The 12,736-nt window shown below is 40.3% G+C and overlaps 2 protein-coding genes, 1 long non-coding RNA gene and 1 pseudogene across 6 annotated transcripts in view; 2 read left to right on the top strand and 2 right to left on the bottom strand.

The window, feature by feature from the left end:
* LOC102129485 (ATP synthase F(0) complex subunit C3, mitochondrial) overlaps positions 1 to 10,534 on the top strand; it is a 30,129-nt gene extending 19,595 nt beyond the window's left edge. The window contains exon 2 of the mRNA XM_045395480.3: positions 9,779 to 10,534. Coding sequence (XP_045251415.1) covers positions 9,946 to 10,371 — 426 coding nt within the window. The 5' untranslated portion in view covers positions 9,779 to 9,945 and the 3' untranslated portion in view covers positions 10,372 to 10,534. The remainder of the gene's footprint in view (positions 1 to 9,778) is intronic.
* MYO5A (myosin VA) overlaps positions 1 to 12,736 on the top strand; it is a 219,196-nt gene that overhangs the window by 19,595 nt on the left and 186,865 nt on the right. The gene's annotated exons all lie outside the window — the stretch shown is intronic.
* Positions 1 to 12,736, bottom strand: part of LOC123574429 (uncharacterized) — a 113,348-nt gene that overhangs the window by 3,255 nt on the left and 97,357 nt on the right. The window lies entirely within an intron of this gene.
* LOC102129102 (elongation factor 1-beta pseudogene) lies at positions 2,372 to 3,109 on the bottom strand (annotated as a pseudogene).

Genomic DNA, 12,736 nt, shown 5'->3' with positions numbered 1-12,736 from the left:
AGCTTTGCCATTTTAGGACTTTGTGAACTAGAAATACTATGGAAAGAAAGTAGAGAAAGACAATTTACGATTTATAAACAAGAGTTAAACTTTACAAATTTGAATGATTAAATAACAAATACATAAAATGAATAAGAAACACCGAGGAGAACAAATAAAATAACAAACAGTAATGTAATATGGTTAAGGGCATGATCTCTAGAGTTAGGTTGAGCTTCTCCTTGTGTGACTATAAGCAAATTAGTGAATGTACTTACCTGATAGGACAATTGAGAGATTAGATACATACATATATATGTAAAGCTGAGTACTTGGCATATCGTAATAGAGTCCCTTAGTGTTAACTCTTAGTATTATTGGCTTGTCTATTTTAAATACTTTGTAAAAATCTATTTTCTTATTTAAAGAAAAATGGTAGCCCCAGATAGATCTCTAGTTATCATACTTTTTTTTTTTTTTTTTTTTGAGACAGGGTCTCATTCTGTTGCCCAGGCTAGAGTGTAGTGGTGGAATCATGGCTCACTGCAGCCTCGACCTCTCGGTCTCAAGTGATCCTCCCACTTTGGCTGGCACTACAGGTGCATGCCACCATGCCTTGCTGATTTTTGTATTTTTTTTTGTAGAGTTGGGGTTTTGCCATGTGGCCCAGGCTTGTCTGCTCCTAGGCTCAAGTGATCCTACTGCCTTGGCCTCCCAAAGTGCTGGGATTACAGGTGTGAGTCCCTGCACCAGGCCCTTATTACACTCTTAAAGCTTCTGGAACATTTTAGGACATCAGCTATGTACACTATTACAATTTTCACTTCATTCTAGATAGGATTTGGCTATGGATACTGTTTCAGTTGTAATCTGTCTACAACTCAGCACTGTCAGCACCATCTGACAAAGCTGTAGCTTTCATTCCCGTCCCTTTTTAATGTCTCCTTCATTAACATTCTTAACCGGTTTTCTGCTGGAAAGGAGAACTGTATTCTAAACCAGGACTTTTAAAGGTCCTGCACCTAGTTGTAATTAACTAGCATAATTAGCATTTTATGTGTAATATAGACATGTGTCGTAAACTGTTGTTTGAATCCTAAAGCCAGTTCCAAACCCATTTCTCTTTCTGTTATAGAGGTTGGAAGACAAATATGCCTTTTTCTAACTTCCCTTGCAGTTAGGGCTAGCTGTGTGATTTAGTTCGGGCTTTTGTGATATAACCAGAAATCTTCTGGAAGACCTCTATGGGGTGGGGGGGCGGAAGAGGGGGGAGGTAGCTTCTCCCATAAAAGGAATAGAAACATTTGTTTGTATGTATACTCTCTTTCTTCCATCCTTAAGTGTGGAATGTGATGTATGGAGTTGTGGCAGCCAAATTGTAATTATAAGGCAACAAGCCTCAGAATGAAAAGCTAACAAGCTAAGAAGGTAGAGCAGAAAGAAAAGACAGAATCTGAGTTCTTTTTTTTTTTTTTTTTGAGACAGAGTTTCATTCTATAGCCCAGGCTAGAGTGCATTGGCACAATTTCAGCTCACTGCCACCTCCCCCTCTCAGGTTCAAGCGATTCTCATGCCTCAGCCACCTGTGTATCTGGGATTACAGGTGCAGGCAACCACGCCGGCTAATTTTGTATTTTCAGTAGAGTCGGGGTTTCACCATGTTGGCCAGGCTGGTGTTGAACTCCTAACCTCAAGAGATTCACCCTCCTTGGCCTCCCAAATTGCTGGAAATAAAGCATGAGCCACTGTGTCTGGCCAAGGGACTGAATTTTTTTTTTTTTTGAGAAAAGGTCTCACTCTGTTGCCCAGGCTGGAGTACAATGGCACGATCTCGGCTAACTGCAACCTCCGCCTCCCAGGTTCAAGTGATTCCCACACCTCAGCCACCTGAGTAGCTGGGATTACAGGCGTGTGCCACCATGCCCAGCTAATTTTCATATTATTATTATTTTTTTGAGACAGAGTCTTGCTGTGTTGCCCAGGCTAGAGTGCAGTGGCACAATCTCGGCTCACTGCAAAACCTGGCTCACCTCCCGGGTTCAAGCCATTCTCCTGCCTCAGCCTCCTGAGTAGCTAGGACTACAGATGCCTGCCACCACGCCCGGCTAATTTTTTGTATTTTTAGTAGAGATGGAGTTTCACTGCATTAGCCAGGATGGTCTCCATCTCCTGACCTCATGATCTGCCTGCCTCAGCCTCCCAAAGTGCTGGGATTACAGGCATGTACCACCGTGTCCAGCCTAATTTTCATATTTTTTAGCAGAGAGAGGGTTTTGCCATGTTGGTCAGGCTGGTCTCAAACTCCTGACCTCAAGAGATCTGCCCGCCTTGGCCTCCCAAAGTGATGGGATTACAGGTGTGAGTCACTGCACCCAGCCAAGAGTCTGAGATCTTTTTTTTTTTTTTTTCAATCTTTCAAACTTTTATTTAAATGTCATGATCTAGGATGGATTTTAGATCTTGTTGAAAGCAGCCACATCCATGGACTGCACATAGTCCTCAAATGCAGTGATCTGCTCCTCCAGCATATCTGTTCCAACTTATCATCTTCAACTACACACTGTATTTGAAGTTTCTTAATTCTGTATCCCACTGGAACTAGTTTAGATGAGCCCCGGACTAAGCCGTCTGCTTGAATGCTTCTGACGCCCTCTAATTTCTCCATATCTGCCTCATCATCCCAAGGTTTCACATCTAGTAAGATGGTAGACTTGGAAACAAGTGCAGGTTTTTTTGGCTTTCTTTGTTTCATATTGTGCAAGACGTTCTTCCCTTAGCCTCTTTGCTTCTTCACTTTCCTCCTCCTCATCAGATCCAGAGAGCTCAATGTCATCATCATCTTTACTATCTGTGTAGCTCCACTTCCTGTAGTGTCTTCCACATCTGCAGGACCATACTTGCCCAAAGCTTTCTTCACTCCTGGCAGGCTGGCCTTTTCCTTTTCGTAAGACTTGATGTGATTATACCAATGTAGGGCATGACACAAGTCGGCAGGCAGTGGGCGAGGCGCTGCTTCAAATACTGCCACATCTGTTTGTGATGGCACATACCCCTTGATGTAGCTCTTGTCTTCCAGGTAATCATTGAGCACCTGGAGGCCAGTGGGGCTTTTCAGGTCTGCAAAACCCATGGCGTTGGCTGTATCTGAGAGTTTTTCATGTACAAATTGGGGGCCCTGAATTAAGTGGCCCACAGATGGTCGTTGGACCTTTCGCTGCATTTGGAAATAAATTAATAAAATAGGCCTGTCTTAAATTCATACCTCTATAGCTCCCGAAGATGACGGGAACTGCCGAGTCTGAGTTCTTAACGACATTATTGAGCTGCCAGAATAGCCCTGAGATAACCTTTGGACTTCTTGTTAAGGATACAGACTACTAAGAGTCTAAGCTACCTGTCAGACTTTTCTTTTTTTTTTGAGATGGAGTCTCGCTGTATCACCCAGGCTGGAGTGCAGTGGTGTGATCTTGACTCCCTGCAACCTCTGCCTCCTGGGTCCAAGCAATTCTCTGCTTCAGCCTCCTGAGTAGCTGGGTTTACAGGCACCTGCCACCATGCCCGGCTAATTTTTGTATTTTTAGTAGAGGCAGGGTTTCACTAGGTTGGCCAGGATGGTCTCAATCTTCTGACCTCATGATCCACCCACCTCAGCCTCCCAAAGTGCTGGGATTACTAGTGTGAGCCACTGCGCCCAGCATTCTGTCAGACTTTTCTGTTCTTGTAGCTGAAAGCATTCCTAATTTAAGATGTGGCAGCTTCAGTGTGAATAAAGTTGATATAAAATTGGAGAATTTGTCTATATGGTGTTATTTAGGCACAGAAATACAGGTGATATGGGAATATGACAGCATTCAGGGGGTGAAAGATCAATTCTAGTCATGCTTTGGACATTGCAAAACATAGGTATTAATGCCAAAGTATCCAGTCCTAGTCATAATTTCTAGGTTTTCTGGCTACCTCCTGAGTCCTTTCCCACTGCACTTACGGCATTTTAAAGTGTTATCTTCCCCAGGCTTAGAAACCTGAACATAACAGAAGCAAGGATTGAAGTTTCAATAATATGGGAGAAGCTGGGTATGAGTAAGAGTGAGTGGGTAGAAGACATCAATTAAAAGATGAGTGTGTAGAAACCATACCAGTCTTCTAACCATCGTTGTTTCTAGGATATCCCAAGCTTATGGTAGCTACATATTCTTGAATTTCAGTGGGGGAAAGAAGAGAACAAGATATTAAAAAAGACAAAAAAAAAAAAAAAAAGGAGAAGGAGAAACAGCAGTAACAGCCTTTGAAGGCCTAGAAAATGTTCATGCAAGCATTAAAAGCTCCTTCAACTTAGGAGTTCATTTTCACCTGGTTTCTGAACACTTATGTGAAGTTGATGGTAAAGCCATGCCGATCATATGCCATTCCCGTTAAGTTTTAGATTAATGATAAAATGTTTGGTAAATTTGTTCATTTGGTATGGAAAGTTAAAGTAGAGGTAGATAATACCTCTTAGAAGTGAGAAAATACCCAGGACCCTTGTGGAAAAAAAGTAGTTAGGAAATTAAGAAAATTTGACCATATCAGGAGATATGTAAGTTTCCACTTGCTTAATTTTTTTGATTCAGTTTTTATTTCATTCAGTTTTGTTGTTTCTAAAATTTATTTTTGTAAATTTCTTATTATTTTTTCTAGACATGGTCTCGCTCTGTCACCCAGGCTGATGTGCAGTGGCACAATCTTAGCTCGCTGCATCAACCTCCCAGGTTCAAGTGATCCTTCCACTTCAGCCTCCTGAGCAGCTGGAACTACAGACATGAGCCACCATGCCTGGCAAATTTCTTAATTTTTTTTTAGAGATGGGATCTCACTGCATTGCCCAGGCTCAACCCTTGTCCTGAGCTCCTTGACTCAAGAGATCCTCCCACCTTGGCCTTCCAAAGTGCTGGCATTTACAGGTGTGAGCTACCATGCCCAGCCTAAATTTATTTTTTATTGATACATAATAGATGTACGTATTTTGAGGGTAATGTTATAATTTAATACATTGATATAATTTGTAAAGGTCTAATCAGTGTAATTGGGATAGCCATCACCTTCCCTATTTGTTTTTTCTTTATGCTAGAAACATTCAAATTAGTCTGTTAGCTATTTTGAAATATACAATAGATTATTGTAACCTGTAGTCATCCCACTGATCTGTTGAACACTAGATCTTATTTCTTCTATCAAACTGTATATTAATATTTATACCCATTAATCAACCTCCCTTTATCTCCTCCTCCCTGCTACCTTTCCTGGCCTCTGGTATCCACCAGTCTACTCTCTTGTCTTCATGAGAGTACTTTTTTAGCTCTCACATATGAATGAGAAATGTGATATTTGTGCCTAGCTTATTTCACTTAACATAATGACCTCCGGTTCTATCCATGTTGCTCCAAATGACAGGATTTCAACTTGTACTTAAATTTGTATCGTTTGCTGAGACTTACAGGGCAATCTCTCTTTCCTTAATCATAAAGGAAGACACTAATTCTTTGTGTAACTGAAGAAATAACCAAAATGTTATTTACTAATGGCACAATGAGAGAATTGTACTTTAAATGGAGGCTGACACTTGCAAACCCCTATATATGTTCATCTGCCTTTTACATTTGTCAACTAGATTGGTAGCCTCTCTGTTCTCTTACTAAAAGTTTTGGAAATGGCTGGCCTTACTGATCAGACACTTCTGTAGATGTGGCATGGTCAGAGGTTACATTATTTCTGGTTTGGAGAGAGAAAGAGAGTTTGTAAATGTGCTATAGGTAAATATGGCAAGTCTGCAATTATAGCACTATTCAATATTTAGATTTTATGTACAAGTGATACAGAATGATTACGAGCTTTATTTTATATTTTGTCTCTCTATTCTTCAATGTTAGACCCTGAAGTGCTTTTGATCTTATTAGAATCCGTTTTGTTTTAGGTTTTGTGAATTTAAAAAAAATTTATGTATGTATGTATATATGTATGTATGTGTGTATGTATGTATTGGGATGGAGTCTCACTCTGTTGCCCAGGCTGGAGTGCAGTGGCACGATCTTGGCTCACTGCAACCTCTGCCTACCGGGTTCAATCAATTCTCCTGCTTCAGCCTCCTGAGTAGTTGGGATTACAGGTGTGCACCACCATGCCTGGATAATTTTCATATTTTTGGTAGAGACGAGATTTCACTGGCCTGGCTGGTCTGGAACTCCTGACCTCAGGTGATCTGCCTGCCTCGGCCTCCCAAACAAAAATTTAATATTAGTTTATATATATAAATACTATCTTGACCACTATTTAAAAAAGGTAATTAACAGCATCTCATATTAATATGGATAAATGTCCAGGATATATTGTTAAGCAGAGAAAAGTAAAATACAGTGTGTGTGTGTGTGTGTGTGTGTGTGTGTGTGGGTGGGTGGGTGGGTGGATGTGTCTGTGTGTATGCCTACGTTATGGAAGTTTATACTAGACTGTTTAGACTGTTTAAAAGAGTTTTTTCTGTGGGTGAGATTTTGGGGGATTTTCATTTTCTATTAATACTTTATTCAATTATGTAATATCTGAATTTTTATAATCAACATACATTCTTTTATAATCAAAAAACAAATATTTTCTTTTTTCAAGTAGTGTGAACAAATATATTTCTTTTTCAATTTTATCTTATTTTTATTTTTATTATTTAGAGCCAAGGATTTGTTCTGTCGTCCAGGCTGGAGTACAGTGGCACAATCATACCTCACTGCAGCCTTGAACTTCTGGGCTAAAGCAATTCTCCCACCTCGGTCTCCCAAGCAGCTGGGACTACAGACGCACCACCATGCCCAGCTAATTTTTGTGTATTTTTTTGTAGAAACGGGGTCTCATTATGTTGTCTAGGCTGGTCTTGAGCCCTGGGGCTCAAGCAATCCTCCCTCCTTGGCCTCCCAAAGTGCTGGGATAACAGGCACGAGCCACCACACCTGGCCAAAGGTATTTCAAAGAGACATTTTTGAGTTAAAAGTTTTCTGGCCAGGCGCAGTGGCTCATGCCTGTAATCCCAGCACTTTGGGAGGCTGAGGCGGGCGGATCACATGAGGTCAGGAGTTGGAGACCAACCTAGCTAACGTGGTGAAACCCGGTTTCTACTGAAAATACAAAAAATTAGCTGGGCATGGTGGTGCATGCCTGTATTCCCAGCTACTCAGGAGGCTGAGGCAGGAGAATCACTTGAACCCAGGAGGTGGAGGTGGCGGTGAGCTGAGATCATGCTATTGCACTCCATCTTGGGCAAAAAGAGTGAAACTCCATCTCAAAAAAAAAAAAAATTTGGCAAAGGATTTGAATAGACATTTCTCCAAGAATATATTCAAATGGCTAATAAGCACATGAAAAGATGCTGAACATCGTTAATCATTAGGGAAATGCAAATCTAGCCCACAATGAAATATCATTTCATGCCTATTATCATACAAAACAAAACAAAAACAAACATAACAAGTGCTGGAGAGGATGTGGAGAAACTGGAACTCTTGTGCACTGGTGGTGGTAATATAAAATGCAGCCCCTATAGAAAACAGTATGTCAGTTCCTCAAATTTTTATTTATTTTATTTTTTATTTTTAAGAGACAGAATATCCCTCTGTCACCTACGCTGAAGTGCAGAGGGGTAACTATAGCTCACTGTAACCCTCAAAATCCTGTGGTCACCCAAGCAATCTCCCTGCCTTGTTCTCCCAGAGCACTGGGGTTACAGGTGTGACCTACTGTGCCTGGCCCCCTAAAAAAATTAAACATAATAATTAACATATGATCTAGCAATCCCACTTCTGGGTATATACCCAAAAGAATTCAAAGCAAGGTCTCAAAGAGATACTTGCACATCTGTGTTCACAGTAGCATTATTCACAATGGCCAAAGGATGGAATCCACCCAGTGTCCATTGGTGGATGAATGGATAAACAAAATGTGGTATATTTATACAATGGAACATTATTCAGCCTCAAAAAGGAAGGAAATTCTGAAAGATGCCTCAACATGGATAACCTTGAGGACATTATGCCATGTGAAATAAGCCAGTGACAAAAGATACATACTGTATGATTCTACTTACATGAAGTACCTAAAGTAGTACAATCTGTAGAGACAGAAAGTAGCGTAGTTGTTCCTGGTGGCTGAGGGAAGGGGAAAATGGGGCGTTCATTTAATGGATATGGAGTTTCGGTTTTGGAAGATGAAAAAGTTCTGTGGACAGATGGTGGTGATGGTTACACAACAAAGTAAATGCATTTAATACCACCACTGAAATGTATACTTAAAAATGATTAAGATTGTAAATATGTGTATTTTATCACAATTAAAAATAATAATAAAAAAAGAAAATCCATTAATGCTTCAGAATCTTCCCCAAACTTTTCTTGGCCGTGCTCTTTGCAAGTTGTTATTTTAAAAGCATAAATATCTTTAATGTCTTGTAGTAAACCAGTATCAGTCCTTCCTTCACTGAGAATGAGATAGGTAGCTAGAACTGGGGATGGAGGAAAAGCTGCTTCAGGAGGAAAAGGGCAAAGAAAAAAGGAGATACTTTGGGCCACTAAAAGCAATTTCAGTCACATCACAATTTTGCCTTGCCTTGACTCTGCCCCACAAAGCCTAGAATCTAGTAGTATCTTTAGTTTTTAAAAATCTTAAATGATATCTTACCTTTGATATGCTTTATGGAATTCCTGACTACATTCCTGAGCCAGCAAGACATTTGTAGAAATTCATCAAGTCTTTACCACTGCTATTCCATTAGGGGTTAATATGGGTGAGTATTCACATAATAACCTTGGTATGGGATTGGTACTTCTAAACATCAAATAAAGGCAAACCATAAAGGAAAAAAATTGACAAGAATATAAACAGTTTCAAGCTCTCTACAACAACATGTTAGAAAGGACGTTAATAAGCAATCTGACAGAACAGGAAAATATTTTTAATTCTTTGGTTCAGGGCTCAATATCAATATATAAAAAGTAATAAAATCTGTGAGAAAGGCTAACACCTTAATAGAAGAATAGAAAACACTAAGGCATTTCACAAAAGAAACTTAACCTGTAAACATTGAGAAAGTGTTCAACTCATTAGTAATGTAAGAAATGCAAATTAAAATGAAGAGGTTTTTTTTAACCAAACAAATTAATAAATATTTTTTTAAATCATGCTTATTTCTTAGGGAATTGAATACTATCATAAACTGCTAGTGGGAGTAAAATTGGTTCAATCTTTCCATAGGGCAGTTTAGCACAATATATGTATCAGAAGCCATAGAATTTTTCACACCCTTTGAGCTAACAGTCATAATTTTAAGAATTTATTTTCAGGAAATAAGCATGAGTGAATATTGGAAGGATGATTATGTCAGTGCTGTGGAATAGTGTATCCAAGTGGAGATAACGTAGATGTCCAGCAATAGGGAATTGTTTACATAGGTTATATCTGTACCTACTAGTGTTTTATAATTTTATTAGTCTTCTCAAATAATTAATTTTTGGCTTTGTTGATTTGTCTTTATTGTACAATTATTTTCTAGTTTGCTGATTTTGTGTTTATCTTTGTTATTTTCTTTTTTCTACTTTCTTTAATTTGCTATTCTTTTTCTAGCTTCTTGGGATGAATGCTCAGACATTGCTTTTCAGCCTTTCTTCACTTCTAATATATGATTTAAGGATGTAAATTTCTCTCGAAGCAACAGTTTGGCTATATTTCTCAGGTTTTGATATGTTGAATTTTTATTACTGTTCATTTATTTATTAATTTCCCTTGATAGTTTTTCTGTGAATCATTTCATAAAGAAATGGGTTTACTGAGTCCCATTACTTCGACCTCTGCCGCCGCCGGTGCCGCAGCCACCTCTCGGGAAGAGAGGAAGAGGGAGAGGAGCCCACGTCACCTGTCACCCAGTATCTCCAGCCGCGCGGTCCCGAAGAGTGTAAGATGTTCGCCTGCGCCAAGCTCGCCTGCACGCCCGCTCTGATCCGAGCTGGATCCAGAGTTGCATACAGACCAATTTCTGCATCAGTGTTATCTCGACCAGAGGCTAGGACTGGAGAGGGCTCTACGGTATTTAATGGGGCCCAGAATGGTGTGTCTCAGCTAATCCAAAGGGAGTTTCAGACCAGTGCAATCAGCAGAGACATTGATACTGCTGCCAAATTTATTGGTGCAGGTGCTGCAACAGTAGGAGTGGCTGGTTCTGGTGCTGGTATTGGAACAGTCTTTGGCAGCCTTATCATTGGTTATGCCAGAAACCCTTCGCTGAAGCAGCAGCTGTTCTCATATGCTATCCTGGGATTTGCCTTGTCTGAAGCTATGGGTCTCTTTTGTTTGATGGTTGCTTTCTTGATTTTGTTTGCCATGTAACAAATTACTGCTTGACATGTTGGCATTCTTATTAATTACGGATGTAATTCTGTGTATCTTACTGTGACTCCGAAAACTGTAGTATTGGTGTCATGGAAATGTACGTTATTTCCAAAGTCATTTCATTAAAGATGAAAACTTTAAAAAAAAAAAAAAAAAGAAATGGGTTTACTTCCAAAAATTTGGCAGTTTTTAAGTTATCCTTCTGCTCTCAATTTCTTTTTTTTTTTTTTGAGACGGAGTCTTGCTCTGTTGCCCAGACTGGAATGCAGTGGCATGATCTTGGCTCACTGCAACCTCCACCTCCCGGGTTCAAGCAATTCTGCTGCCTCAGCCTCCGGAGTAGCTGGGTCTACAGGTGCACGCTGCCACGCCTGGCTAATTTTTTGTATTTCGGTAGAGACAGTGTTTCACCATGTTGCCCAGGCTGGTCACGAACTCCTTAGCTCAGGCAATCCACCCACCTCAGCCTCCCAAAGCACTGGGCCAATTACAGGCTTGAGTCATCGCACCCAGCCAATTTCTTTTTTTAAATATTTAAATTTTATGTATGTATGTATGTATGTATGTATGTATGTAAGCTATTTCAGGACATCTGCTCTCAACTTCTAGCATAATTTCGCTGTGAACAGTGAACATACTCCATTATCTGTGTATATTTTTTGAAATTTGTTGAGACTTGCCATCCTGACTCCTCATTCCATCTGCTGCCAGCTGCTCTTAACATTTTTTTCTAGGGCTGGGTGCAGTGGCTCACACCTGTAATCCCAACACTTTGGGAGGCTGAGGTGAGTGAATTCCTTGATCCCAGGAGTTTGAGGCTAGCCTAGGCTACATGGTGAAACCCCGTCTCTACTAAAAATACAGAAATTAGCTGGGCATGGTGGTGCATGCCTGTAGTCCCAGCTACTCAGAAGGCTGAGGTGGGAGAATTGCTTGAGCCTGAGAGGTGGAAGTTGCAGTGAGTCGTGATTGTGTCACTGCAATGCAGCCTGGGTGACAGAGCAAGATGACTCTGTCTGAAAAAAAAAGCTGTTTCACCCAAGATCACACCCTCTTGCAGGGCAGCCTGTATCTAGTGACTGACTGGTTGTTGCACAGGTTTAGTAAAGGCCTATCCCCATTGTGCCAACTCAGAACTACCCTGAAGGAAAGGCATTCCGGTTTCACAGCACCTCATGGGGTTGACTGAGGGAGGCATTGCGTTCTTCTCAAATTGTGTATTTAATACAACTTAAACTTTCCTGAGTGATGAGTCATCAGTAGTCCAATAGTACAATGAATCCCTTATAGTCTACTAAGGTGTTATGGGATATTTGCCCATATACTAAACTACCTCAAGTCAAAATATTTGGAGGGCCTGTATCCTTCATTATAAGGTTATCAACCCTTACTTTTTGTTGTATTTTCAAAGCTTCTCTAGATCCCTGTATTTTCACAGCTTTCCTTCTGTGGCGAATACTCTTTGGAGGGTCTTCCTAGATTGTAAGAACCTTCTTTAATCCCCAGCCATTTTATAACTTGACTTCCTCTCTCACCTCAGCCACAAGGGGCTGGACCGGGAGTGGCAACGCGGTCATTCCGTGTCCATTTCCTGTAACGTTTCCAGGGGAGGAAGCTTACTGTCTGTAGTTACACCTGTAAACTCGAAGCTCAGGAGCTATGCAGTGGGCATCTTTTAACAGCCACGTGGCCTGGAAAGCACGGGGGGCAGATATACACAAATGAGCAGAGACAAGAAACCGAGAGGGATGATGAGCCGTCTCAGCCCTGTTTCCAGTCCTGTCTGAAGCACTGTTCCTGTTTTTGGGCTTCATGAAGGGACCTATATCCTTATAATCTTTGCCTGCCTTAACTTAACTCAAGCCAGTTTATGCTACTTAGGACAACATTAATTTTCTTTTTTTAAGAAAAAATTTCTCTCTCTCTTTTTTTTAAATTATACTTTAAGTGCTAGGGTTCATGTGCACAATGTTCAGGTTTGTTACACATGTGCTCTGTTGGTTTGCTGCACCCATTAACTCGTCATTTACATTAGATATTTCTCCTAATGCTATCTCTCCCCCTGCCTCCCACCCCACACCAGGCCCCGGGGTGTGATGTTCCCCACCCTGAGGACAATATTAATGTTCTAACTTTAAACTCAGATGAACTTGGAAACTGTATAACAGATAAAATTATAAAATAAGGCTAGAGGTAGAGTTTTTGAATGAAAACAAGGGATTCTCTCCCAAGAAAAGCTTTAATGCATACAAGGACTTTATGCCTTCTCTTTTGACCACTCAGAGTCCATTTTTGCTTCTTAAACTTGTTTATCTATTTACTTATCTTAATTGACAAGTAAATACTGTATATATTTATGGCT

This window comes from Macaca fascicularis, chromosome 7, assembly GCF_037993035.2.
Source record: "Macaca fascicularis isolate 582-1 chromosome 7, T2T-MFA8v1.1".
Lineage (NCBI taxonomy): Eukaryota > Metazoa > Chordata > Mammalia > Primates > Cercopithecidae > Macaca > Macaca fascicularis.
The sequence above is the reverse complement of the archived record's forward strand: the minus strand, read 5'-3'. Positions and strand labels throughout refer to the sequence as shown.